Source organism: Bos javanicus, chromosome 16, assembly GCF_032452875.1.
Source record: "Bos javanicus breed banteng chromosome 16, ARS-OSU_banteng_1.0, whole genome shotgun sequence".
Taxonomy (NCBI): domain Eukaryota; kingdom Metazoa; phylum Chordata; class Mammalia; order Artiodactyla; family Bovidae; genus Bos; species Bos javanicus.
Genome location: NC_083883.1, coordinates 51,048,414 through 51,075,875, shown reverse-complemented (window position 1 = coordinate 51,075,875; position 27,462 = coordinate 51,048,414). Strand labels below are relative to the sequence as shown.

Genomic DNA, 27,462 nt, shown 5'->3' with positions numbered 1-27,462 from the left:
AGCTGGGCCAGATCCAGGCTTGGATTAGCGCAGGGGATTGGGCAGAGGGTGGGCGGGGCGGGCAGCAGCGCTGTGGCTCTTCCACCTCCAGACCCTGGGTGCAGCTTCTCCCAGGACCCCTCCGTGGCCCTGGAAGGGGGGCGGACTGGCACAGGGGCCATCAGAGACAGCGGGTGACAGTCAGGCCAATGCCAGAGGCGCCTGGGAACAGCCCTGCGGGGGAGCTAGAGGCCAGCGAAGAGGGAAAGAGGGAGCCGAGGAGAGAAGGGGGCCCCGTGGAGCTCTGGGGCTGCCCGCCACCACCTGACCCACTGCCTAGGTAGGGTGGGGGGCTCCGGCCCTCCCTGGCCTCCGTGAACCCACCCCGGCCATCATCGGGGCATGTCCGTCCCCTGGCCACTTACCCCAAGCCGGACCAAGGGAACCGTAGCCTGCCTGGCGGAGGCCCTCCTCTGGGTCGGCGGGAGCGTGGCTGTGTCTCCGCAGTGGCAGCTTGGCCCACTAGGTAAGGGGGCTGGCCTGTCTGGTTGGTCTTCTGGGGTGGGGACTGGTCTGCTCCTCCCTGCCAGAGCCCCGCCCAGCACCAGGGTCACTGGAATCAGGAGGGTGGGGCTGCTCCTCGGAGTGTGAAAAGCCTGGGAGCTCCCACCACCCCCCATGCAAACCTGTAACCTCCCGACCCCTCGGTTTCCCTCTGAGGGTCTTGGGGCTCTGACAGCATCCCCTGGTCTGCCTCTCTGAGCCCCCCACCTTGGGGTCTGGAGGCTGAACCCCAGGCGGGCAGTGGGGAAGGAAGGGGTGGGGGAGTCAGGGGCAAGGAGGGGCCGAGGGCATGGTCCTGGTGGATGTGCTGGCTGGACACTCTCTGAGGGGGTCCCTGGTACTTTGGGGTCAGTAGCACCTTCAGCCCCGGTGGGGAGAGGCCAGCATGCTGGGGTCAGACATGTCGGCCCTAAGAGGCCGACAGAGTGGGTGCTCTTGACTGCAGTGAGATTCTGGGGGGGATGGGACAGTAGAGTCTGTCCCAGTGGGGCTGGCCTGTGGAGGGCCCCATTCAGGTTGGTCCGTTCCACCAGGTCTCTGTCCACCTGGGGGAGTGGGGCTTGGCCCAGTTGCTCTAGGCCCCTGGACCATCCCTGTCCTCACCCCCAGCCTCCTCTCTTCACCTGCTACTATGTCCCCGCGGCCACACCATCCCCTCCCCTCCTGGTGTCTCAGTGGAGCCCACCACCCTGTGCACCCGTCCCCACTGGGTGCCCCCGCCCCCCCACAGCCCACCATGCCTGCAGCTCAAGAACAGAGGTTGGCTTCCTCTGAGAAGTTCCCACTGCTTGGTCCCTTGGGGCTAGCACTGCCACAGGCCTCCACACCACCTGAGGGTCCCTCATCAGGGGACCTCATGGGTTAATGACTTGGTGCTTCCCCAGAGGGCACCTCCTGGTTCTGGGCCTTCCATAAGCAGCTGTAAAGGCCCAAGGGGGGCCGGGATGGTCCTGTCCCTGGGACTTCAGGAGCCTGCTACCTCTCCAGCCCTGGGGGCCACTGTCCTGGCCAGTATCCCCTACCCTGGGACATGGGAGATGTGCAGGCTGCAGACGGAGGCTGAATGGATGGAGGAGCGGGGGTTGGGGGGGAGGCAGTTAGGCCCTGTGAGGAAGGTGAGGGCTCAGCACCTTCTGGGACTTCTGCCCTTGGGTGTATCCTCAGCCTCATGGACCTGGCTGGGCAGAGCTGGTCTGAACTCTGTGTGGACTCTGGCTACTGAGCAGGGTCCCAGATTGGATCTGTGACCTGGGCCAGCACCTGGGGTCACAGGCAGCCCTGGAGGGTCTGAGTTTGGTGCCCTGATGGGTGGGGGGTATTCTCTGCACCCCGTGAGCACTTGGGGGTACACCTGAGGCTGTGGTGAGCAGGGAGCTGCCGCAGCACTCACCAGTGCTCCATTTGTCTGTCTGTGTCGGTCTGTCTGTGTGGCGGCTCGGTGGGCCTCCAGTGGAGCGATGTATGAGTGCCATGCAGGCGGGGACGCAGATGGTGAAGCTCCGGGGCAGCTCCAAGGGCCTGGTCCGCTTCTACTTCCTGGACGAGCATCGCTCCTGCATCCGCTGGCGGCCCTCACGCAAGAATGAGAAAGCCAAGAGTGAGTGGGTTGGCCCCAGTGGCTGGGGGGTGGCAGGAGACCCTCCTCATGCAAGAATGAGAAGGCCAAGAATGAGTGGGGCAGTCCTGGAACAGGAGACCCTCCCAGAGCAGCCTCCGGGCAGTGGGAGGGGCAGCAAGACCCTGAGCCCTGAAAGTCCCCAGGCCTGGAACACGGGCTCAGCTGGCCTTGGAGAGCCATGGTGGCCTCTGGATGCAGTCGGGGAGGGAGGGCCCCGGCCTTGCTGTCCACCCAGCAGATCCTCTGGGACTCCGTGGAGACTGGGTAGCACCCATGCCCAGCCCTGCGCTGGGTGCTGGGAGGGGCTAAGAGGCAAAAGGACCTTTGGTCTGGCCCCCTGGGCACTCTGAGGACAGGACTTGGTGCCCAGTGCTGGCCCAGGCAGCCTGGGGCGTGAGCAGCCGGCAGGGGCATGGAGGCTGCAGGGCTGTCTGGATGGGTCAGGAGGGTAATGAGCTGTGAGGATTTGCACAGGGACCTTGCTGGGGGTCCTGGGAGTCAGGGAGGGACACGTGAGCCCTTGCAGGTGACAGAGGGAACTTTGCCGCCCCTCCTCTGGCTCTGGCAGCTGGAGAGACGCAGATGTGCCAGGGCAGGGCCTGAGCCCAGTGGTTGCTACGGGAGCTGCCACCACCACGGGGCCCAGGAGAGACACACTGTGGAGCCCCCTGGGAGGGCATCTTGTAGGAAGGGGCTGGGACTGCTCTGTGGGCCCCGGGGAGGTGGAGTCACCGTGAGCCGTGCAGGCAGGAGCCCCTGTGCTCCATCGGGAGGCACTGTTTCAGTGCTGGGCTTGCTGTGGGAATTTAGCCCACGTGACTCTGGTCTTTGGGTGTGAGGTCGTGATACCACCTGATGGTAGGATAACTTCACGTCATGCTGAGTGACGAGAAGGACACCGGATGGCAGATAGAGGGGAGAGGTGGACAGGGTCATGGTGGCCCCTCTGGGGAGGCGGTGGTAGGTTGAGGCCAGCAGGCTTAGGATGGGAGAGACCAGCTGACTCTGGCCTTGGAGGGGTCCCTGGGAGAGAGGAATGGGGTGAGAGGCAGCTATTTCCTGACTGTCAGCATCCCCTAATCTGGGGGCCCCGAACCCCTGCCTCCTCACCAAGGACATGTGAGCTACAGGGAGCTGGATGGAGAAGCAGTCAGGACAGGCCCCCTCCAGGCAGGGGGTGCAGGGGAAGCAGGAGCCCCCAGGGAGGGGGCAGAGGGGGCAGAGGACAGAGTAGTGAGGCCACCCTTCACAGTGTAAGTCGGGGAGGCCCACCATTACTGCACCAGACACGGTCATGCCCAGAGGGGTGCCAACCCCACCTCCGGGAGTAGGCACTGGGCTCTGGGGGTAGAGGCAGCAGGAGCCAGGCGGAGCGTGTGATGCTAGGGGTCCCTGGCTGTGCCGACTTCAGGGCACCTGCTCCCAGAGGGGCTGCTGGCTACCTGTGCCCTGGTATCTGTGAAAGGACCCTGCCGAGTGCACAGGAACAGACCCTAAGGATGACCTCTGAGCTCATCTCTTCCTGAGGATTCAGTCTCTGAACACAGGCTCCACGGAGCTCCAGACACTGTGGCCAGTAATGAAATTCTTCCTGCAGCCTGATCTGGCACATGCCAAGTGGGACCCCACCACCCCTGGCTCCCACCTGCTGGTGCCAGAGTTTATCACAGAGATCGCCACAGGCTCTCGGCCGTGCTGGCCAGCAATTGCCTTCCCAGGATGAGAGGCAACTGGCCGGAGCTTGACAGATGGAATTGGCTTGTCTGGTTCTCCTCACTCCGGGTGCAGAGGACAGACCCAGGGTGGCTGACTGGGGGAAGGCAGCCCTTCTCTTGGGGAGGATGGACCTCTTTAATGGCCAGAGGGAAGACGGGCAGACCCCAGGGTCAGAGTGGAATGGGAAGAGGCGAGCTCACCAGCCCCAGCATATCTGTGATTTTTCCTTCTCCCCAAGGGTGGGAAAGATTTCCCTGATGCTGGGAAAGATTGAGGGCAGGAGGAGAAGTGGGCAGCAGAGGATGAGATGGTTGGATGATATTACTGACTCAGTGGACATGAGTTAGAGCAAACTCCAGGAGATAGTGAAGGACAAGGAAGCTGCAGTCCATGGGGTTGCAAAGAATCAGACACGACCAAGTGACAGAACAGCAACACCCCAAGGGCCCCTTGAAATGCTCCCTCCCCTAGCCTCAGACAGGAGGGAAACCCTGGGGAGGGCCGTGACTGTGCTGCACCCCCCTACCTCTGCAGTCTCCATCGACTCCATCCAGGAGGTTAGCGAGGGGCGGCAGTCGGAGATCTTCCAGCGCTACCCTGATGGCAGCTTCGACCCCAACTGCTGCTTCAGCATCTACCACGGCAGCCACCGGGAGTCACTGGACCTGGTCTCACCCAGCGGCGACGAGGCGCGCACCTGGGTCACGGGCCTGCGCTACCTCATGGCCGGCATCAGCGACGAGGACAGCCTGGCCCGCCGCCAGCGCACCCGGGACCAATATCCTCGCGTGCGGCGGGCGGGCGGGCCCCAGGACGCACCCTCGCTGTCCACCTCGGTGGGCTCCCCGCCCCAGCTGGCTCATGTGTTTGGGGAAAGCGGCACTGGGATGGGGTCCTTCACGCCTTCCTGCCCGGGAATGGGAGGGGAGGGGAGGTATGGCTGGCCCTGCTGGACCCACGTTGGTCCCTAACTTGGCCCCAAAGTGGCTGAAGCAGACATTTGACGAGGCCGACAAGAATGGGGACGGCAGCCTGAGCATTGGCGAGGTTCTGCAGCTGCTTCACAAGCTGAACGTGAACCTGCCCCGGCAGAGGGTGAAGCAGATGTTCAAGGTAAGCCCAGACCCAGGTATGTGTCGGGAGCAGCCCCACCCTGTCCGAGCTGCAGAGGGTCCTGGGCTGTGCCATCAAATAGCGAGGCAGCAGCTGGTCTGGACCTTTGGGGGGCGATCAGTCAGATACCCCAGGTTGCTGCCTCTGGCTGTGCTGGTTCCCTGCAGCAGCTCCCGGGGCCCCCCCTGGCCGATGGACTGGGCACGTGACAGGTGCCTGGCCAGCAAAGGAAACCACTCACAGGGCCTGTACCCTCATCCCACCCCACCCCATGACTCCCCAGCCCCGATGGGGGGCAGAAGCCCTGCCTTGCGGGCAGCAGTGCTGGTCACCCAACGCCTCCCCTGTGGTCTGCTGCCACTGCTGTTAGCAGTTATGAAAATGCATCCTCAGCTGAGCGGCTGCCTTTATTGTCTGTAATGAGTTTCTCTCTTTCCGGAACCCCTGCTGGGTTGGGGGAGGAAGGCAGGTGGTGTCAGTGGGTCCTGGTTCTGGGTGGGGCTGGGCCAGCAAAGCCTGCCCTCACTCAGGACTCGCTGTCTCACTGCTGCTGGGGAAAGGGTTCTGTGAGGTTGAATGAGGTGCCATGCCCCAACATACATGCACACACGCATATGCACATGCACACAGACACACAAACACACAGAGACACACGCATGCACACACGTGTACACATGCATGCACACATGCACACACATGTGCACACTCAAACACACATACACACACACACACACACACACACAGCCAGCTACCTCTCCAGGCGCAAGCCCTGGCGGCTCCCTCCTGAGCTCCTGTGATGGACAGGAAGTCATGCTTGGCTGGAGCAAGGGGAGCTGGCCAGCTCAGAGTGTGTGGGTCTGTGTAAATAGCAGGGGTGGGAGGGGGGCATGGTGAACTGGATGATCTCAGATTCTGGTTGAGGACTGGGGGTCTCACATGGCCCATCCTGAAGGCCCAGCGGGGATAGAGCCTGCCTGGGCAGTGAGGAACTGGCAGGTGGCTCAGGCTTGCAGAGCCATACCCCGACCCCATTCTCTGCCTGCTCTGTCTCTGGGAGCAGCTCGGGGGTCAGCAGTCCCTTCCCGAACATGAAGCTGTGCCAGGGGCCAGGCAACAGGGCTCAGATTGGCCTTGGAGACAGGACAAAAGATGAGTGCGCCTCATGGAGTGGGCACAGGCTTCTGGCACCTTAAGGTCAAGTCCTGGCTTGAAAATGCCCCCACTGGGAGCTCCAGGGAGCCCACATCCCCAGCCCCTCTGGGAGCAAGAGGGGCCCATGTGGAGCACCCTGAGCACCCCCAGGCCAGTTGGTATCTGGGCACTGGCTAGACCACTTCGAGAAGGACTGGAGAGGTGGACCGACAAGAGAGAAGGACTGGCGAGGATCTGGAGAGAGTCCAGTGGGGGCTGTCACCCGGAATGCTGACCTCAGACCCTGGGCAGCTCTGCCCCTAGTGGCTGCTGTCCCTGGTGTCCTCTGAGCACCTGGGCCTCCTGGCCCATCTGCATGGGGCCTTACGTGGGCACTTGGGGGCCCAGGGAAAGAGGGCTGACCTCCAGCCAGGCAGAGCCCCTCTGATAATTAACATCAATTTTATTGTCGAGAAATCTCAATATTGTTTCTACTGCCTGGAACTGCCCTAATCAAAGGATAGATCTGTCTGGTGGGTAAAAAGAGGCTTGAGCATAATTTCATTAAGTCTAAAATAACAGTGGAATGTGGGCAAGGCTGGTGTGGCCCCTGGGCCTCCTGCATGATGAGCACCTTGGGTGGCTCCAGGCCTGGCTCAGCAGCGTGGCTCCGGCCAGTGTGTGCCTTCAGCCACGGCAGTTTCCTTTTGTGGAGAGGAGAGCAACCACGGGACCACATCGGAAGGAATTCCTTGGGCCCAGGGGTTGGGGCCATCCCTTTGGGTCCAGAGGGCCTCATCATCCCAAAGGGTTTCCAGTCGTGCCTTAGGTGTGCTGCCCAGCTCAGAGCCCGCAGGGAGGCCAGATGACCCTGTGGGTGGATGCTCAGCATATGGGCATCTCTCCCAGCTTCAGTCTCAGCCCCAGGAAGGGCTCCCAGCCTGGCTCTGGGAGCCAGGTCCCATCCTGGTCCCCAAGAGGCCCTTTGACCTGCAGGGCGTGTCCCGCCAGCTCTGAGATGCAGGGCCGCCCTCAAACCGGGCAGACACAGGGTCCTCACTGGCATCTGCTGACCTCAGCACCGATGACTCTGGGCTGGGTCCTGTTCCAGCCATGGCATGGGCACCCCACCTGGGTGACTGGTTCTGGATGGACACAGGCTGGCTGGGTGCCCACCTTGGTGTCAGGCCACAGGGTCAGGAAAGGCAGGGACAGACTTCCCGAGAGCCCCACTCTCTCTGGACTCGGGGACTTGGGGGTGGCTGTGGCCCCCTGGCTTCTGGGTGATTCTCCTGATTCAGAGGGGCCTCTTTCCAGCCATCCCAGATGGTGTGGCCATAGGAGAAAAGACATGCAGACTGCGCGCAGGGCTGGCGAGTACTGCTGTCCATGGTGCTGAACCTGGTGTCTGTTTTTGCCAGGCAGTCACCTCCCCCACCCCATCCCCACCCCCACCCCAGCCGACAGGCCAAGGACCTGACCTCAGCACTTAGGGCCTGACTGCCCCGTAGCACCTCTGGCATCTTCTGGGCAGCCTAGACTTCGTTACTGAGTGCCCTTGTCCTCTGAGTCTGCCCCTGGCCTTGACTCTTGGTGTCCCGAGTCTGACATCTCAGTGCATCCTTCCTGAGCTAGTGGATTCACGAAGGAGCCTGTGGTCTCATTAGCAGCCCAGTGGGCTTGCCTGGGGCAGGGGTCCCTGTGGGTATTGTGTGAGCTGTTCGCTGAGAAAAGTGAGGACAGTGGCTGAGATCAGGGGCCTGTCATCTCTGCTTAAGAGATGCTGATAGAGGCTGAAGTTGGGGATTTCTGCATGCCTGGCGGCCCTGTGCTTTTCTAATCGATGGACGACCAACTGTGATTACAGATCACAGCCCAGTATGGGCACTGGGTGGATGTTGTTGGCTGAAGGTGGGGGTACATTGCCGGGTTCAGGTGCTGGTTGACTTTGGAAGGCTAGGAAAGGGGCAAGTAGGGTGAGATCTGTATTAATGGATCATGTGGTGGCTTCTTGGTGGGAGAGGCAGAGTGAGGCTGCTGCTGTAGGACTTAGGGAGCACGATGAGCCGCTCCACGAGCCTGTGATACAGGCAGTGATCTTGAGAGGGGGAAAGGTGATTCTTGACTCAGGGTTGCCTGAGGGATGAGGGGCTTGAAGGCCCCCTCTCAGTCAAGGTCCAGGATGGGACATGAGGGGATGCAGAGACATTGCGTTACAGGAGGCGGACACGGATGACCACCAGGGGACACTAGGCTTTGAGGAGTTCTGTGCCTTCTACAAGATGATGTCTACACGCCGGGACCTCTACCTACTCATGCTCACCTACAGCAACCACAAGGACCACCTGGACGCCACTGACCTGCTGCGCTTCCTGGAGGTGGAGCAGAAGGTGAGGGTCCCCCGGCAGGAGCCAGGCTCCTGGTCAAGATGGCCTCCCCTCAGCCTCCCTAGGCATTTGAGTCTGTCCACAGTGTGGGAGAAGAGTGGGCACCAGCCTGGCATTTGAGGCCCATATACTGGACCAGCCCAGGCTCTCATCAGCCACCCCACTGCCAAGCAGGTGGGGGAGGAGGGCAGCTCAGCTCTGACCGTGCCCCAGCCCAGAGCTTGACCACAGCCCCGACTTTAGTGTCAAGCATCTCCTGGCCTAGGTTCCATGGCCCAGCCTTTCCACCTGGGCTCACACCCCCAGGGTTCTGTGCCCATTGCCAACTCACTCAAACATTTGTCCAGCAGATGTGTGGGTGCCTATGGGGGCCAGCCGAGTATGCCTGCCCACTGTCCTAGACCCCAGGCAGCTCCATCGCTCCAAGAGGCATTGCCTAACTGAAGCTCAGGGTCCAGAAACTCAGGGGTCTGGGTGGAGGCCAGGTGCTGCCAGCTCTGGTGGACAGAGGCTGGAAGTCCATGGAAGGGGAGGGGAAGGTCAGCAACCTCTGAGGAGACAGCACTCACCAAGGGGGTGGGGAATAGGGGTGCTCAGACACAGACTGCATAGGCACTGCCCCCAGGCTGTGGGAGAAGGCCATGGGGATCAGGGTCCAGGCCTCTAACTTCCCGGGACTCTTGCAGAGCCACTTTTGGGGTAACCTTCAGGCCCCAGCTGCCTTGCCCTTCTGGGGTCAGACTCCCTGGCCCCAGGACTTCTCAGGGCCCTCATCCCACCTGCCTCACGTACAGTGTCAGCTCATGGTGATGGGCTGGGGGTGACCACCACTGGGAAGGGCTGGGGGCTGGGTATTGGGAACCAGGAGTGGCTGTGGACTTACCCTGGGTCTGGGTGGTGGTCACCTTGGACCTCTTACCAGTGTCCTGACCCAGGGAGCTGCCCCCGCATTGTGCTCTTGGGTCCCCTCCCCCCAACTGCCATCATGCGGTTTGCTGGGGCCTCCCTCCTGCCTTGCTGATGGGGACACTGGGGTTCGCCCAGGCAGGAGAGGTGGGTACCAGGCTGGCTGTGGGCAGTGTTGGCACAAGGCTGAGGGGCAACTGTCCCAACAGCTGGCATACTTGGGGGTGGAGGGAGGGAATGGGGCCCAGTGTGGGAAGGGCAGCACTGACCCCTTGCTCCCTGACCTTTGCCCTAAGCTTTCCACAACTCTCCCTATAGTCTGGGGCCCAAATCAGCTGGGTGGTTTGGCCTCCTGGGTCTGCAGCTGCTCCAAGCTCTGACCCCATCTGTCCACTCCACTATTTATACCTGCCCCAGATTCCTGGGGGTGTCCAGGAAGCCCTGCTGGTGGGCCTGTCTCCAAGAGCTGGGGGTTCCTGGGGGCTGCACTGTGGGGCCCTAAGAATCGCTCAGCCTCTGACATGGGGCCACCTGGGCTTGGCTGTTGTGTGCAACTTTCTTGAGAGGGACTTGGGCAGATGGCAGGAGGGGCCGGGTGAGCCCCCTCCGCTCCTCCAAGATGGGACACAGTCCTGGCCCTCCTGCACTTTCTCATATCAGGCCTCACTCCTGCTAGCCTGCCCTGAGACCCCCAGCACGGCGTCAGTGGGGGATGGCCCAGCTGATGAGGCCAAAGACCCTCCCCCTGGCAGGGATCCTTAGCCAGCGCCAGCTCTTCCAAAGCCAGGGGACCCTCTATCTTCTGCTGGCCATCGAGTCCCAAGTCTTGTGACACTAGGTGTGGCCAGTGAGCCCCCACTACAAGGACCAGAGTCTCAGCCCCGCCATGTCGGCCCCTGGGCGATGCAGCAGCCAGAGCTGGGGTGGGAGGGTTGGCCGTGGTGGAGGAGGACAAGGGGCTGCCTGAAGCCAGCTTGGTCTCAAGCCCCCTGCTCTGGCCTAGATGACGGGCGTGACCCTTGAGAGCTGTCGCGACATCATCGAGCAGTTTGAACCCTGCCCAGAGAACAAGAGTAAAGGGGCAATGGGCATTGACGGTGAGTGGGTGCCACCCTGGCCCAGCTGTGCTGCCAGGCCAGTGGGGTGCCAAGGGGGCCACATGCCATGAGGGTGGGTGGTCTTGAGCTGAGACCAGCACGGGACTGGCACATGGGGGCTGAACCCCCGCTGCCCCTCCACCCACGCTGCTCCCCACAGGCTTCACCAACTACACGCGGAGCCCTGCCGGCGACATCTTCAACCCGGAGCACCGCCTCGTGCACCAGGATATGACGCAGCCGCTGAGCCACTACTTCATCACCTCGTCTCACAACACCTACCTCGCGGGCGACCAGCTCACATCCCAGTCGAGGGCAGACATGTACGCCCGGGTCCTGCAGGCCGGCTGCCGCTGTGTGGAGGGTGAGCGCTGGGCGCCGGGGCCCTGCACCCCCGCTCGGCCCCGGGGGCCTCCCCGAGGAGCCCTGTGTCTGGCAGGGGCTGGCATAGGTCTCTCTTGGTGTTAACTGAGGAGCAGGAAGACTGCCTCCAGTTAGAGCCCATGGGCTGTGGGTCCCTGGAACCCACTGAGGTCTGCCTGCCTGCAGTGGACTGCTGGGACGGGCCTGATGGGGAGCCCATCGTGCACCATGGCTACACGCTGACCTCCAAGATCCTCTTCAAAGACGTCATCGAAACCATCAACAAGTACGCCTTCATCAAGAATGAGTGAGTGACTGGGACTGGGGGGCTGGCCCCGGGGGGTAGGTGGGGGAAGGAATCAAGGCGTTCTTCCTGCCCCTCCCCCACATCCTTTCTGGGGAACAGTGGTTGTAGTGGCCGAGGTGCTGGTTTCGGGCTTTCTTGTTGAGGATGAGGGGCAGGGAAGGGGTGGAGGAGGGGAGAGGTGGTGGGTGCAATAGCAGCACGGGCTGGGAGGGGTGTGTGTGGCAGAAACCCCACCCCCACACACCCGGTGGCGACGCCAGGTGTCAGACGCCTCCAATAGTGCCTCTGGCGCTGACTGTCCTTAAGAAGCTACTCTGCGTCCAGACTCACTTTGCTGTCACTCAGCTGTGGCTATAGACACTATTGAACAAAATCCAGTTTAGTTTCTGAAAATAGAAGACCGCCTCCCCACACTGTTAGTTACCCCAAATCAGCGAGGCTCGCAGGCGAGGGAAGAGCTAATTGAATGAAAAGGAGAAGGAGACTGACTTAAGAACTAGAAACAGAGGGGTTCCTCTGGGAAGACCTGGCCCAGGCTCTGTCTCGGAAGGGGGTGGGCATGGGGGCCCTCTGCAGGACAGCCTGGCCTCTGGAACTGCAGGTGCGGGGGCATCCTGGGCAGTGGGGCTGGGACACACAGGTCTCCTGAATCTGCCAAAGAGCCAGGGGCCTGCTGGGGTCTCGGGATGGGGCTCACACCTCCCATGCCAGCATCATGTTTACAGGCACTTGGTTCTCGCCTGAGGACTGAGGCGAGAAGCACCTTTGCTCAGGCCCTGCCTCCCTGCATCACAGGATTCAGCCACCTCTTGGTCCAGTTTGTGACTTCTAGGCTGGGGTCACTTACATTTTCTAAAAGGATTATGTTGCCTTTTGACAAAAATCCAAGTAACTGTGCACGTGACTGAAAAGAATAAATCAAACAACTGAAGAGCCTATTACAAAAATGCCCACACTGCTCTCCTTACCCGCACCACGCAGGTCATAGCTGTGCCAGGCTGTATCTCCCTCCTATTGGGCCAACACTGGGCCCCAGGGCCACACACTGGACAGTGTCTCCAGGATCTCGGTGGTTGGGAATCTTTCTCACAGTCTGTCCATTGCTCCACATTGCACCTCAGTTCAGTCCACATCATTTTTTGACCCCATTTTATGACTTGCTTGAACGTTTCCTTTTATTTTTCCTGGAGTTTCTAATTGCCTTTGATTTTTTTCTTATGAGGAGAAGAAGTACATGCCTTCTTTACCCACCCTCAAGGTCTCCTGGTTCCTATCCTTCACACTCAGTTGCTTTTTTAAAAAAATTTTATTTATTTATTTTTGGTTGAACTGGGTGGATTCTCTTATTGCAGTGCAGAGGCTCCAGGGCACTCAGGCTTCAGTACTTTTGGCTTGTGGGTTTAGTTGCCCCAAGGCATGTAGAATCTTCCCAGACCAGAGATTGAACCCATATCCTCTGCATTGGCAGGTGGACTTTTAACCGCTGGGCCACCAGGAAAAGTCCTCACCCTCCCAGAGTGGCTGGCAGCCACATCTCTCCTGGGCTCCTGTGAAGATCCCCCCTCCTCATGCAGTGCTGCAGGTGACCTGTGGTGGGACCTAGCCTTCCCCCAGCCTCATCCTGCTCCTTCCGTCTTGGGGCCACAGGTACCCAGTGATCCTGTCCATTGAGAACCACTGCAGTGTCATCCAGCAGAAGAAGATGGCCCAGTATCTGACTGACATTCTTGGGGACAAGCTGGACCTGTCATCAGTGAGCAGCGAGGATGCCACCATGCTGCCCTCTCCCCAGGTGCTCAAGGGCAAGATCCTGGTGAAGGTGAGACCCTGCCTGCCCTTCCTGGCACCAGCATCCTGCTGAGCCTCTGACCTCCTACCTCTGACTTAGGATCAGGGCAGGGCAGGGCCCTGCTCCAGACCAGCTGGGGTTCCACACCATCTGTGATAGATTTGAGGGGTCAGGACAAGACCTGCCCCTGCCCTGGCCTCCATCTCCCCAGGGAGGTCCATCAACCTGGGGCCTTCGGCATGCACACCAGGGCATGTCCCTCCCGTGATGCTGCTGCAGGGCTGGCCCTGCCCCTGGCCCTCCCCTGGCCCTGCCCCTGGCCCGAGAGCCACAAGCAAGCTTGGGAAAGGTGCCCACCCTTAGCTGCTGCTCCTGTGGGTACTGGCCTCTTAGCAGTTCCCGCAGGGACCCCTCTCATGGCCCACCTGCTCCCCCAGGGCAAGAAGCTCCCAGCCAACATCAGTGAGGATGCTGAGGAGGGCGAAGTGTCTGATGAGGACAGCGCAGATGAGATCGATGAAGACTGCAAGCTCCTCAACGGGGATGTGAGTGAGGAGGGGGGACCTTCTTCCCAGATTGGGGAGCCACAGCCCTGAAGGGCCAGCTCATGGCCTGGTTGTGGGATGGAGGCAGCAGGGACAGAGGGGCATGGGGCAGCTTGAGGGTAAGTTGCACAGCTGCCAGGCTGCTGGGCATGCAGTTGGCTTGGGCCACAGGGGGCCCCCCTGCCCAGCCACCCCCCCCCACAGGATACAAACCCCGAGTTCCCAATGAGCAACTGTCACCTCTTCTCCAAGCTCGTGAGGCTGGGTCAGTGCTGAGAGGCTGAGGAGTCAGCACCAGCGTCGAGCAGCAGAGGAGTGGGCTATGGGGAGGTAGCCATGGGGAGGTGGGGGGACCTCTAATTAGCATCCTCCCTTTTCTGGGCGCTGCTGAAGTATTATTTCTCCCTGAGGGGCCATCGGATGAGAAAGCAATTGTGTAGAGTTCTTGGACCTGCTGGCTAATTGTTTTAGAAAGCCCCGAGGCAGTGGACTCTTCATGCTCTGGGTGGGCCTGTGCATTTCCCTGCCTGGCCCGAGGCAACAGTAAACCCTACATCTGCACTGGCCCCCTTGCACCCACTGTACCCTGGGTGTGGGGGTGCCCAGATACCCTGGCGCACTGGGGCTACCCCCACCCCCATTCATCTCCTCCAGACACAAAGTGGATGGTGGTCGGTTCCCGATCTTGAGCCGCCCTGAGCGCATAGTGGCAGCTGGGTGCCCGTGACTCATCTGCGGGTCCCAGGGCAGCGTAGTGCAGCTGAAGGAGGCGGGCGTTGGAATCAGATGGGCCTGGGCCTGTCTGGGGCCCAGGACAAACTGCACACCTACTGTGCACCCCAGGGGGAGCAGGGGGGCGATGGGGACCAGCACAGTGATGCAGGAGTGAGCCTGTGGTCAGTGCCAAGTGTGAGAGGAGGGGGGGTGGCGCTGGCCCTGCTGAGACCCCGGATGCAGTCCACACTGCTGCCCGAGGCGGGGGACGGAGGCCAATGATTGGCTGCCTCTCGCAGGCCTCCACCAACCGGAAACGTGTGGAAAACATTGCCAAGAGGAAACTGGATTCCCTAATGAAGGAGTCCAAGATTCGGGACTGTGAAGACCCCAGCGACTTCACCGTGTCCACGCTGCCCCCACCTGGCAAACTTGGGCCCAAGGCAGAGGCCAAAAAGGTGAGAGCCCTGAGGCCACGAAGGGGGTTGCCTGCAGCTGGGAGAGGGGCTGGCACGTGAGGTCTCTGCATACGCACATACACACCTGCACACACACCTGCACACACACACCTACATACACCTGCACACTCATACCTGCACACACACACACCTACATCTGCACACACACACTGCCCCTGGTGCATATATTCACCCTGGGGCCTCCAGGAGCTCACACCTGGCTCTTCCGAGTCTCATCTTGAGAGACCTGCAGCCGTCAGTCTCACAAGGCAGATGACCACAGTGGGGCCGCCCCATTGGTATGGCTGACAGTTTGTCCCCAGAGGTCTGTGGGCAACTCCTCTAGCCCCCATCCTCCCCACCTGTGGGCAGGAGCGGATGGCAGCCCCCTAGGGACCTCCAGCTCCTCCTAAAAGAGAACTTGGGCGTGGCCTCGGGGGTCTGGTGGTGACTGGGAGGGGTTCAAAGCCTGGTAAGTACTGGCAGCTGTCCAGCTGCCCCCTGCCTGGAGGCCCCCAGCCTCACAGGGAAGCGCGGCTGAGCTCTGGGAAGTACCTTCACAGGGAGAACAGTGTGGGGGCTGTCAGGGCAGACATAAAGCCTGGGGGCCAGGCTGGGCTGGCCAGGACCAGCGGCTGTGGTGCCGTCTGGAGGGACTGGCCGACACTGGAGGAGGGTCACATCAACAGAGTGGCCTGGGGGGAACCCCGTGGGGGCTGTGATGGGCAGGGAGGCTGGCCTTAGGGATAGGAGGGTGCCAGTTGGTCCTGCAGACCCCATTTTGTGAGACAAGACACATCCGGCTCTGTGTGCTGGTGGGAGGGGCTGACGTGGCCCTGCTGCCCACACCCCTCACCGCTGAGGATGGAGAGGGGTGCTGTCTCCCTGCCAAGCTGGGATGCCAGGGGAGGGGGTGGGTGACAGTGGATTCTGGCCCTGGCCGCAGCACTTCTTCAGGATGCTGGGCCAGCACGTACCTCTCTGCTCTGTACCTAGATTCAGGAGGACTGCTGTGCTGGGTGACCATGGGGTTTCAGGCAAGGGTTAACGAGTCAAGAGGTGTGTCAGCCTTGCTGGCTGCAAACACTGTGAACACAGATTCCCATGCCTCTGCCAGCTCATGGGTTTCCTGAGAGCCTCCGTTACCCAGGGTCTGTGGCTTGGGCTTTGCACCAGCGCCCCTCCATGTAGCCTGCCAACCAGTGGGAGACAGGACTCCCCAGAGGGTGGAGAAGGGGACTGGGGTCAGGAGAGCAGCGGAGTTGGTTGGGGGGTGACTCCTGGGAGCTTCCTGACACTGCAGGCCATGTCTCCAGCCAGGTGCCCCTCTCTAGCACGTGAGCAGAGAAGGCATCCGGGGGGATGGGCCTGTGGCTGTCCCTGCCCCTCTTTGCTGGGCCGAGGGCCTCCTGTCCCTCGCTCCAGCTCCAGGCTCCCTGCCTGGTGACCAGAATCCAGACCTGAAGGGTTCCACTCATCTGCTGGGTGAGGCCAGGGGACTGAGGGAGGAGCATGTGCAGGGGTGCCCCCAGCGGTGTGTGTACAAGCTCACACACAGGGTGTGTACGTCTTGCTGAAACCCCTCTCCGACAGGGAACGTCGGCTGCAAAACCAGCTCCTGCCATGGTGTGGTAGGCACAGCCTGAACAAAGCTGGGAGGGTTGTAGGGGCATCTGTGGAAGGGGCTGGCGGGGGCAGCTGGTGGTGGCTACAGCGAGTGGCCTCAGGGACACAGGCACAAGCTTCCAGCCACTCCAGGAGTGTAAATGAGCTTCAGCATGGGCTTCCCTAGATGTCTCAGGAGATAAAGAATCCACCTGCAATGCAGGAGACCTGGGTCTGATCCCTGGGTTGGAAAGATCCCCTGGAGAAGGGAATGGCTACCCACTCCGGTATTCTGGCCTGGAGAATTCCATGGGCTGTATAGTCCATATTGTTGCAAAGAGTCAGACACGACAGAGTGACTTTCACTTTTATGGATGACAGCTTTGGGCTTCAGTGACAGATGACAGAGGTGGACAGGCCACAGTGTTGCCAGGACCGGGCCCCCTCCTGGTGAAGGGGGCAGGGGCCGGGAGGGGAGCTGCCCATACGTGTGTTCTGTAAATGATGCTGAGGAGGCTCGGTCCTGTGGCTTCAGGAGACTTGCTGTAGCCCCAAGTGCAAGCAGTGGACAGCCACAGCCCTGGGGACTGTCTAAAGAGGTAACACCTCCGCAGCTGTGAGAAGCAGGTCAGGGCTCCTGAGCTTGGGATCCTCAAACGAGGATTACATAAGCAGGCACTCCACGGAATATTCCAGACACACTGACGGTATTCATTATGCAATCACCATCCATGGGGAAGAATCAGAACTGGGCACTTAGTGAGTTTGGAGTGGGACATTGTGGGGAGCTGATTCGGCCAGGCCCCTGCTCCTGGCAACCACCTCTGTGTACCCCATGTGGGTGGGGACTGTGCCTCCTGAGGGCCTGGGGCAGCGGCCAGCCCAAGGCCCAGCTACCCCATTCGTCCAGGCCCCTCTCAGCTCCCCCTGTTCCAGGAAGGAGGCACTGGGAGGAGCTTCCTGCCCATGCCCCTTGGCCTGGTCTGAGGCTGGGCTCACTCGGCCCCCTGTCTGTCTCTGCTTCCAGTTCGAGGAGGACGTGGAGATCGGGGAAGAGGCCGGAACCAGCCGCCGGAATAGCCGGCTCCTCATGGGCAGCTTCTCCAAGCGCAAGGTCTGCCCGGCTCCCAGGCAGGGAGCCTGCCCCTATGTCCCCCAGCCAGAGGTGGGGCGGGGGCTTCTCCAGCCCTGAGAGTCCCTGGGATTCCTGGCTGCCTTCTCAGGCTATAGGTGTGGAGCCTTGGTCAGGGCTGGATGGAGCAGGTGTCTCGATGGCTCTCCCTTGGTCGACAGTGGCCAATGCCCAGAGCTCAGGTCCTCCAGGGCCCAGGTTGAGCAGGGCACTGCAGAGGAGGGGCAGGCCCAGCTGAAGCGTGGGCGCCAGGACCCCAGGTCAGCAGATCCTTCCTTCCCCAAGCCTGAGACTCCACCCATCTTGACTCTGCCCTCCTTCTGCACAGAAAAAGAGCAGCAAGCTGAAGAAGGCGGCCAGTGTGGAGGAGGGGGACGAGGACCTGGACTCCCAAGGCAGCCAGAGCAGGGGGTCAGTGCCCACCTCCATCCTCGGTCCTTGAAGAGATGGCTGCGTGGAAAGTGCTGAGGCCGTTGTTTTGGCAACAGCAGGCGTCAGATGTGCAGGCTCAGAGGGGGCATGGAGGCTCGAGGCAGCGACCCCAGGGTGCAGGGCCGGCAGCTCCCTGGGCTCCTTTCCTTAGGATTGGTCAGGGTCGGTGCTCTTCCCTGGGTTCAGCACCTGTCCACCCCCAGCGTCACCTCTCAGTACATCCATGTGTGACCCGAGCCCTGGAATACACGGGCACAGTTGGCGCGTGATGGACGCTCCCCAGAGCTTCAAAGGGAGGAGTGCTACCCAGGTCCTGACCCCAACAACTCCCTCCTGCAGGGCCGCTAGGCAGAAGAAGACTATGAAGCTGTCTCGGGCCCTCTCAGACCTGGTCAAGTACACCAAGTCTGTGGGCACCCACGACGTGGAGACGGAGGGTGAGGGGTCGCTACAAGTGGGGCTCTGGGAGGGGCGGGGGCCATTGGGATGGGGCCCTCAGGGACGGAACTGGGCCAATGGGGCGGGGCCGTGGAGGGGGTGGGGTCACTGAGGGGCAGGGTCATTGAAGGCAGGGCCTGGGGAGGGGAGGGGCGGGGCCTTGGAGGTGGGCGGTGCCACGGAGGGGCAGGGTCATTGGGGGCAGGGCCTGGGGAGGGGAGGGGCGGGGCCTTAGAGGTGGGCGGTGCCACGGAGGGGCAGGGTCATTGGGGGCAGGGCCCAGTGAGGGGCAGGGGCATTGGGGGCAGGGCCCAGTGGGGGGCAGGGCCCAGTGAGGGGCAGAGGCATTGGGACGGAGTCCCGTGGGGGTGCTCCCAGACCCGGTGCCCTGACGATACCCGTTCGGCCCTCAGTGGCGTCCAGCTGGCAGGTGTCCTCCTTCAGCGAGACCAAGGCTCAGCAGATCTTGCAGCAGAAGCCGGCGCAGTACTTACGCTTCAACCAGCACCAGCTCTCGCGCATCTACCCCTCCTCCTACCGCGTGGACTCCAGCAACTACAACCCGCAGCCCTTCTGGAACGCCGGCTGCCAGATGGGTGGGTGCCTGGGCCCTGGGTCAGCAGAGGCGGCTGGGCGGCGAGGGAGATGTGGCTGGTTACTCCGCAGTCACTCCGCTTAGCTCTCTCGCCCCTGACTCGGGAGAATCTCGGAGGTATCCAGTCACCCTCACCAGGATGGCACTGGTGGGGGCCGCGGGGGTGGGGGCCTTAGGACCCCAGGGTAAGGTGGTGAAAGCCCCAGTCTGGCCAAGCTCTGCCCCTGTGCAGGGGCCGCTGTGCAGGCTCTAGGAAAGTCCTGCCGGGTCGCAGGGCCCTGGTTGTGCCTAGTGTGACCCTAGCGGACTTGGGCTCACTAGCAGTGCAGAGGTGGGATGCCTGCACCCCCCACTGACCTGGTCACCCCGCGTCCTTCCTGGCAGTCGCCCTGAACTACCAGTCGGAGGGGCGGATGCTGCAGCTGAACCGGGCCAAGTTCAGCGCCAACGGCAGCTGCGGCTATGTGCTCAAGCCTCAGTGCATGTGCCAGGGTGAGGACGCGGCCCCGGAGCCCCGACCCTGCCGGGATCTGGAGCCCCTCCCCAGCCCGCCCCTACACGAGGGTCCCCGGGTGAGGCGCCCTTGAGCGAGGTTGGCTGGGCACTTGCTGCTCCTTCTCAGACCCTCAGCTTCTCCCGTGTGTGCTGAAAGCAACTTGTGGATCTTTTCCTGCTGTCACCCTGGACCCTATCACCGGGCACCCAGTCACCCATCCAGAGGCAGTGTGGCCTCGCACCCACACTGAGCCCCTGTGGTTCACCCATGAGGAAACGAGCTGGGTGCACATCACGGGGGTCACAGAGGTGACCGGCCCCTCGGCACCCCTGCATTGGAGTGCTGCCTCTCGTCCCCCTCCTGCACCTGGGACTCCCGTCCAGTCAGTGGGGGAGAGGTGGGAGTGGGTGCCTTGGGGCTGCCCCAGCCAGCCAGTGGGGGGCTCACCCTGCCTGCTCATCCTCTTGCCCCGGCCCCCCACAGGCATCTTCAACCCTAACTCTGAGGACCCCCTGCCCGGGCAGCTCAAGAAGCAGCTGGTGCTGCGGATCATCAGTGGTCAGCAGCTGCCCAAGCCGCGGGACTCGATGCTGGGGGACCGAGGGGAGGTAGGTGGGAGGGCCTGGGCGGGCGGGAGGGCCTGGCTGTCAGCCTGGCCTGCGGTGCTACTCTGCCCTGTGTACCAGATCATCGACCCCTTCGTGGAGGTGGAGGTCATCGGGCTCCCGGTGGACTGCAACAAGGAGCAGACCCGGGTGGTGGACGACAATGGTGAGCATGTGGGTGGGGTGGGGGTGCAGGAGGGGAGTGGGCACCCAGAGGCCAGCCTGTGCTCCCAGGCCCCATCACAGCTCCTGTGCTGGTGATGCTGGTCTGACCAGGTAGGGAAGGGCAAGGGCTGCAGCCTGTAACTCACATAACTGCCCAGGCTGCCCCCTCAGTGGGGAGCCCAGTGACAGCCACCTGGCCTTCCAGCGTTGCTTCTCTGTGCCAGCGGCCAGCCCAGGAGAAGCTGCTGGGGGAGGGTGTGGGCCCAGGTGGCCTCCGGGTTGGAGCTGTGATGGGGACGGCCTGAGAGGTGGGGATGGGACAGAGGTGACAGACACCTCCTCCTGGCGGCCTCCAGGATTCAACCCCATGTGGGAGGAGACCCTGGTGTTCACGGTACACATGCCTGAGATAGCGCTAGTACGCTTCCTCGTCTGGGACCACGACCCCATTGGGCGTGACTTCATCGGCCAAAGGACGCTGGCCTTCAGCAGCATGATGCCAGGTGCGCAGGGGGCCAGTGAGGGTGGGGGAGGGCAGAGCCTGGGGCCAGTGCCCCTACTGTGCATTCCCTGAGGGCCAGGAGGGGGCGAGTTGGCTCCTGCCTCGCCTGGGCCTGGGGACACCAAGAGCGCAGAGGAGGAGGGTTCAAGGCCACAGCACTGTGTGGTTGGATGGGGGAGGGGAGCTCTAACCTCAGCTCCCAGAGGAGGAAAAGATCCTTGCAGCTGAGGCAGTCCTGGGAGGCTTCCTGAAGGCAGCAGAGTCCCCAGGACCCGGCTCGTGGGTTGTAATCAGGGCCTTGGGACCTTTAAGTAGAGTGTGGGGCTGGGGTGAGCCTGCCCTCTGCTGTTTCAGGCTATCGGCACGTGTACCTGGAGGGGATGGAAGAAGCCTCTATCTTTGTCCATGTGGCCGTCAGTGACATCAGTGGTAAGGTGAGTGCCACCTACAAGGTCACTTGTTGTAAGGGGCATACCAGCTCCACCCCACCCCCTCCATTCCTGTCCCTGGTGGATATCTTGATGGGCCTGTGTCTCCATCCAGGAAGGGGCTGGCGGGGCTCCTGATGCCCCTCTGCCAGTCCTGCCTCCGTGTCTGCCAGGATGTGGGAGCCATGGGCCTTCCCAGGCGCCCCTGATCCCTCCCGTCTCCCCTGAGCCCCCCTACTGCTTGGGGTCCCCGGTTCTCTGTCCGTCCTTGAAGGCGTCTGCCTGGCTTTGCCCCCGTCTCCCTCTCACCCCAGCACATTTACCCCAGGAGAGGGTCTGCTCCCACTTCCCCAATGTGCAGAGCCCAGGGGTCCCCGGTTCTGTGTCCGGGGCCCAGCGGGGCGTAGGAGGTGGTCTGTCAGGCACACACGGGGGTCCGCGCATCTCCCGGCACTAACCATCTCTTTCCTGCCTCGCTCCTCGGCCCCGGGTGCTGCCGGCGGGGGCCCCCACTGGCCTCCCAGCTCCATCGTGCGTCCGTGGTCGCCCTGTCTGTCCTGTGTCTCCGTCTCCTCGCTGCACGCCTGCTGTCGGTGTCTCACGGCCTCACTCTGTCTCTTTGGTCTTGCAGTGGGCTTCTGTGTGTCCAAAGTCTACTTTTAGAAGCACAGCTCTGTTAGGAGCTCGAAGGTACCCCAGCGCGGGGGCGGCGTGGCCTGCCCGCCCCCACCTGCATGCTCAGGCCACCCCGTTAGCATCTGTGATTCCTGGTAGCATTTTGCAGACTGTCAGCTCATGTGATGTGGGTCGGGATGTGGTTCCGGGTCCCCTGGGCCATCCTCAGGCACAGAACAGCATTTACGAGGCAGGTCCAGGACTTCAGCCAGGCCTCCCGTGTGTCTGCCCCGGGGTCCAGCCCGTCTCTTCCTGCCCCTCCCTAGGTCCTCTAGCTGCCAGCCCTCCTGGCGCCTGTGCTCTTCCCTCCCCCTCCTTCTGTGTGCACCGCCCCCGAATGCCTGTGTGCCCCTCTGATCTCTCTGTGCCTCGGTGCCCCGTGCTGGGGGTGGGGAGGAAGGGAGAGGCCCCAGGGACCAGGAGCTCTGAGCTTGAATTCTGGACCTTCCTCTAAATGACTTTCTCGCTGACTCTGACCAAATTGCTCTGGATTTGGGATCTTGAATCAGGCAGCTGATTCAAGTGCTGGCCACTAACACCTCCACCCTGAAGGGCCCCGTGTCATGGGCACCGTGACTGTTTGCAGGGTCTCTGCATGCGAGGACCCAGTCGGCCTGTCCGGTGTTGACTGAGACACTTGCCAGCTGGTCCTGGGGACCCTGGCTGCCCTCCCCAGGCAGGGAGGCTACGGGGAGAGGCCTTGCAGGGACTTCCTGGGCCCAGCTGCCCGGGAAGGCCCTGGGCCAGCATTGGTTCAGGGAGCACCAAGCGAGCGTGGGCCCTGCTCCTGAGGCCCCGTGACCAGAGAGCAGGGCAAGGCTGGAAGCATGGCCTGGCAGGATCCCGGAAAGGCCTCCTGGAAGAGACAGCACCTCCAGGCAGTGGGCCGGGCAGGGGCCTGGGCGAGAGCACGGGGCTGCACCTGGCTGTGCTTGCTGCCTCGGCCACAGTGCCTGGGGTGGGTGAACGGGACCGGGGCTGCTCCACTGGGTTCTCACCCCGCTGCGCTCTCTGCACCAGCCCTGTGCCAGCCTGCCCTCAGAGCTGGGGGCCAAGGGCTGGAGGGGTGGAGTGTGCAGTGGGCACAGGGCTAGAGCCCAGGTCTCTGCTTAGGAGACCCTCCAGCCCTCCCTGGGACACTTGCCCTGAGACCTGCAGCCCCTCCGCCAGCGCCCACTCACTCCACCCGGTGCAGGCTGGGTTGAGGCCGCAGATGCAGCCGCCGCTGACCCTGGTAGAGACACCCTGGAGACCCTCCTCCTTAGGCTCGGCCCCGAGTGGTGCCTCAAAACGAGCTGGTCCCTAGGGCTGTACCCTGTGGAGCTCAGCTGGATGGGGCTGGGCGGTCTCCAGCCCCCGGTGTCTGGCTGTCCCCTATGTGTCTCCTTCTTTTGCAGGTCAAGCAGGCTCTGGGCCTAAAAGGCCTGTTCCTCCGAGGCCCAAAGCCCGGCTCCCTGGACAGTCATGCTGCTGGGCGGCCCCTGCCCCGGCCCTCCGTTAGCCAGCGGCTCCTGCGGCGCACGGCCAGCGCCCCGACCAAGAGTCAGAAGCCAGGCCGCAAGGCCTTCCCAGAGCTGGTCCTGGGCCTGCAGGACACCGGCTCTGAGGGGGAGGCTGGCAATGTGGCACCCTCCAGCCCTGGCCCCATCCCGGAGGCCCCAACCCGGGAGGAGCCAGGCAGCCGCAGCCCCCGAGGTAAGGCACCAGCGGAGAGGAGTCCAGAGCAGGAGCAGCCCCCGCGGGTGCCTGTGGGCCCCGGGCCTGCTGGGATGGCCGCCACCTGCATGAAGTGTGTGGTGGGCTCCTGTGCCGGCGAGGATGCTGAGGGCCTGCACAGGGGGCGGCTGCCCAGCCCGGGGCCCGAGGGTGGGCACTCGGCCATCAGCCAGCAGCCCCGTGCCTGGGAGGACTCGTTGGGGGCCCCCCACGCTGCCCCTGGGAGAAGCAGAGGGGCCCCCAAGGGCTCCAGGGCCCGGCATCCCGGGCCGGGCGGCAGTGGCTCCATGTCCTCGGACTCCAGCAGCCCGGGCAGCCCCGAGGGGGCCACCCGCTGGCCCGAGGGTACCCGCAGGCAGGCAGGGGCCCTGCAGAGGGAGATGAACGCCCTGTTCATTCAAAAGCTGGAGGAGATTAGAAGTAAATCCCCCGTGTTCTCCACCGGTAAGACCAGACGCTCGTTGGCAGCGTCCCTGTGCTGGCCCCGCCCCATCCCGCATGGCCTGGCCGGCGTCCCGCTGCGCTTCCATGTCCAGAACTGTGGCCTTCGTGTGCTCTCTGTGCTCCATCAGCTAGTCCTGCAGGCCCTGCTGCCCCCAGCTCCCTGTGTGCCCATGACGTGCCCCGCGGGCCTGACACCTCTGAGGCTGGGAAGTGACCCCAGGGTGGGGACTGGGGAGTCTGAGCTGTGCCCTGCTTGCCAAGGCCTGGAGGCCCAAGCGTGGCTTCTGGAGACTAGCTCCAGTGCCAGGCCAAGCCTCCCTCCTTGGCCTGACTGCCAGGACCCGGAGGCAGTTTCCAGGTCTTCCTCCCGCCTCTCCCCAGCCCTGGCCTGCACTGCAGTCCTCTGGGAAGACTGGCCTGGGCTCCTGGAAGGGGCTCAGAGCCTTGACACCAGGGCTTCAGCTTGCAAAGTATGAGGGGAGCAGATTGCAGGTGACCCTCATTCCCAGGGACGGGGACACACGTGTGAGCAGCTCTGCTTTGGACCCTCCCCTTGCCTCTGCCCTCAGGGGTGGTCATGACAGACCTGTTTGTGGCCCCTGCTCACAGGGAGTGGACCCTGGTCACAGGGAGCGGACCCAACCTGGGGAGGGTGCGCTAGAAGCTGAGCCTCTCTCCTGCACGTGCCCAGCCTCCCCTCCTGTGTCCATGGCCAACCCCACACCTGCTGACCACCCTGTTCTCCTTTCTGTCCCCACGCTGCCTCCCTAGTTAGGAACTGAGAGCAGCCGAGTGCCAGGTAACGGGGCCCGGCCCCCGTGTGCCCTGCTGCCCTGGCCTTGGGAGGCCCCCTGCCTGTGGGCATAGAAGCCAGTTCCTTCCCCAGCAGCAGTAGAACCAGAGGGTGGGCTGGAGGGAGTGGGGTGTGGGGGCAGCTGTATGCACGTGGAGGGGCCTGAGTGCGGGCGTCCTGTGGGCATGAAGCCCCGGGCCACCCCCGACACAGGCCTCTCCCTCTCCCCCACAGAGCCCCGCCCCTTCTCCATGCAGAGGTCGGTCTCCTCGCTGTGCAGCCTGGAAACCATTGCCGAGGAGCCAGCCCTGGGTCCCGGCCCCCTACTGCCAGGGGCAACCCCCCCCAGCCATGCCCCTGGAGGGCCCCAGTGCTCTACAGGGCTCAGCACCCTCTCGGCGAGCCCCCCAAGGGCGGCTGTGGAAGCTCCCAGGCCCCTCCAGCTCCGGACAGGGAGCCATGCGAGTGCTGAGCCAGCCCCGGGAAGCAGGCAGTGGGCATGCAGCACTGGGGGCCCTGCTGGGGCCTGCAAGGGGGCCCCCAGCGGCCATATAGAAGGCAAGGGCCACCCCCGGGCTCTGGGCCACGTGCCCAGAAGGGCCAAGAGCGAGGGGCAGGTGCCCTCGGAGTCTCTGGGTGGACGGTGGCCCCTGGCCGGGCCCTGCCCCACCGTGTCGTTGGACGCCACTGGCGGGGACCGGCTATGGCAGCGGCTGGAGCCAGGCAGCCACCGCGGCAGCGTGTCCTCGTCCTCCAGCCTGTCGTCCAGTGACACGGTCATCGAGCTCGCCCTGCCGGGCCTGGGCCTGGGCCTGGGCTGCGACAGCCTCCCAGGGACCCTGGCAGGACGTCTGCCCCTGCGGCCCTGCTCGGCCCCAGTCGCCTGCCTGGACCCACCCGCTGTGACCAAGAGCAAATCCAACCCCAACCTGCGGGCTGCTGGCCAGCTGCCTGTGGGGCCGGACAGGCTGCAGCCCCTGCCCCTGGCCCCCGGGCCACCCTGGCGCCGCCTCCCCCTGGCAGGCCTCCCAGACTGCACTGTGGCTGCCAAGTCTAAGAGCCTCGGGGACCTGACTGCAGACGACTTTGCTCCCCGCGTGGAAAGCCTGGGCCGCGGCCTGGGCCTGGCTGGAGAGAGGCCGGCTGGGCGAAGGGTGCGGCCGGATGCCCTGACAGAGCAGTTGCGCTGGCTCACGGGGTTCCAGCAGGCTGGGGACATCACTTCACCTACCAGCCTGGGCCCCACCGGGGAGGGGGTGGCAGGTGCCCCGGGCTTCCTGCGGCGCTCCTCCTCCCGCAGCCAGAGCCGTGTGCGTGCCATCGCCAGCCGGGCCCGCCAGGCTCAGGAGCGGCAGCAGCGGCTGCGGGGTCCATGGGGACCCCCGGAGGAGGAGCGGGGCACCCCTGAGGGCGCCTGCTCCGTGGGCCAAGAGGGTTGTGGTGATGTGCTGGCCCCCTCCAAGGGCGCCACCCACCAGCCCTTAGGTGCTGCCGCCACCGGCCTTCTGCTCCGATTCTGACCAGCCTGGGTGCCCACCGCCCCCCACCGCTCACTGCAGTCCGGGCCTTGGCAGGCCAGTGTTTGCTCAGGATGGGAGGCTGCCTGCCTGTCCCTGGCGTGGCTGTGCCCTTTGGCCCCCGCCCCTCCTCCCAGGGAGGAAGGGACCCCCGTCCCAGGATCAGGTAAAGCTTCCATGACCGTTTAAGATTTACGTACACATTGAGGGATATTTAAATTTTTTAGAGACAAAAGCTTCTACAATATGAAAATGGTGCCGTGTCCCTTCCCACTGTTCCCAGTCTCAGCCGTGTGGCGTGTGCGGGCGCGCGTCTGCCCGGTCCTGCTGTGCCAGGCCTGGTGTGCTTGTCAGGCGCCCAGGGTGACGAGAGCATGGCCATCCCCACAGACTGCTGGCTGGCTCTGCACAAACCCTGCTCTGTACGGGACGTTGTATATGCTTGTAAACTCCTGAACACAACTCCAATAAACACATCCGTGCTTGCCCACGTGGGCTCCTGGCTCACTCCCTCTCTGGCCCGTACAGTGTTCCTGTTCCCTTACCTCTGTCCACGGATGGTTTGGCTGGACTTTGCCCGGGGCCAGGGCCACAACCCCAACTATCCTGTAGCCTGCCCACCCCACCAAGCCCTGCTTGTCTTGTCGGGGGCGGACGTTGGCCCTGCCTGGGACCCCAGAGAAGTTCTGTGCGCACACTTTCAGGACTACCCATCCCTGGAGAAGCTGGGGAGCTGGCGGGGTCCTAAGGAGGTCTGTCCACTCTTCCTGCTGAGAATCTGGCTGGCACAGGAGCCAGCTGAGGTGTCAGGGGCCACTCCAAGCCCTTCTGCAAGGGACACTGCTCCTAGGGTACTCCCCGCCCAGGCTCAGCTTGGGGAGGCCACGGGCCCGCACCAGGACCAGCTCTGCGATCTGCGCTGAGGCCCTGGAGGCCATGAGTGCCAGGAACAGTGTCTGAAAGGCTGGAGGCTGGTGGGTGTGGATGACCTGGGGTGGGCGTTCTCTTGCCATGTCCCTTGTAGGCCCCAGGGACCTGTGCTGGTCACTTGCCCACATTCAGCAAAGGCCTGGGGGTGGGCAGCTGTACTGGCTCCACTTTCCTCCCCCCAGGCCCCCGGGAGCTGGCAAGGCTGCCTCCATCCTCTGGTCAGTCAGAGGGGCTCAGCCTGTGGAGCTGGAGCCCAGCCTCGGGAGGCAGGGCATCTGGGCTCTCAGGGTCTCTGGAACAGT

The 27,462-nt window shown here is 63.1% G+C and overlaps 1 protein-coding gene across 1 annotated transcript; it reads left to right on the top strand.

Annotated features, from left to right (window-relative positions):
* The first annotated feature begins 93 nt into the window (after positions 1–93).
* On the top strand, positions 94–26,720 carry PLCH2 (phospholipase C eta 2). The gene is made up of 22 exons (XM_061382990.1): positions 94–505; positions 1,994–2,140; positions 4,412–4,665; positions 4,862–4,990; positions 8,341–8,511; positions 10,418–10,511; positions 10,672–10,875; positions 11,061–11,181; positions 12,829–13,000; positions 13,408–13,515; positions 14,529–14,687; positions 17,320–17,406; positions 17,753–17,835; positions 18,196–18,293; positions 18,708–18,890; positions 19,274–19,381; positions 19,869–19,993; positions 20,072–20,156; positions 20,512–20,658; positions 21,012–21,091; positions 23,158–23,455; positions 24,948–26,720. The coding sequence occupies exons 1-22, from the start codon at positions 382–384 to the stop codon at positions 26,231–26,233; spliced, it is 4,263 nt and encodes a 1,420-aa protein (XP_061238974.1). The 5' UTR covers positions 94–381; the 3' UTR covers positions 26,234–26,720.
* Positions 26,721–27,462: the final 742 nt, after the last annotated feature.

What these genes read in the sequence shown, in the direction of transcription:
- PLCH2 (XM_061382990.1), top strand. Translation starts at nt 382, where the DNA reads ATGTCCGTCCCCTGGCCACTTACCCCAAGCCGGACCAAGGGAACCGTA. An exon ending in AGGGCAAGATCCTGGTGAAG is followed by an intron (nt 13,001 to 13,407) that starts GTGAGACCCTGC and finishes CTGCTCCCCCAG; the next exon opens with GGCAAGAAGCTCCCAGCCAA. An exon ending in CCAAGGCAGAGGCCAAAAAG is followed by an intron (nt 14,688 to 17,319) that starts GTGAGAGCCCTG and finishes CTCTGCTTCCAG; the next exon opens with TTCGAGGAGGACGTGGAGAT.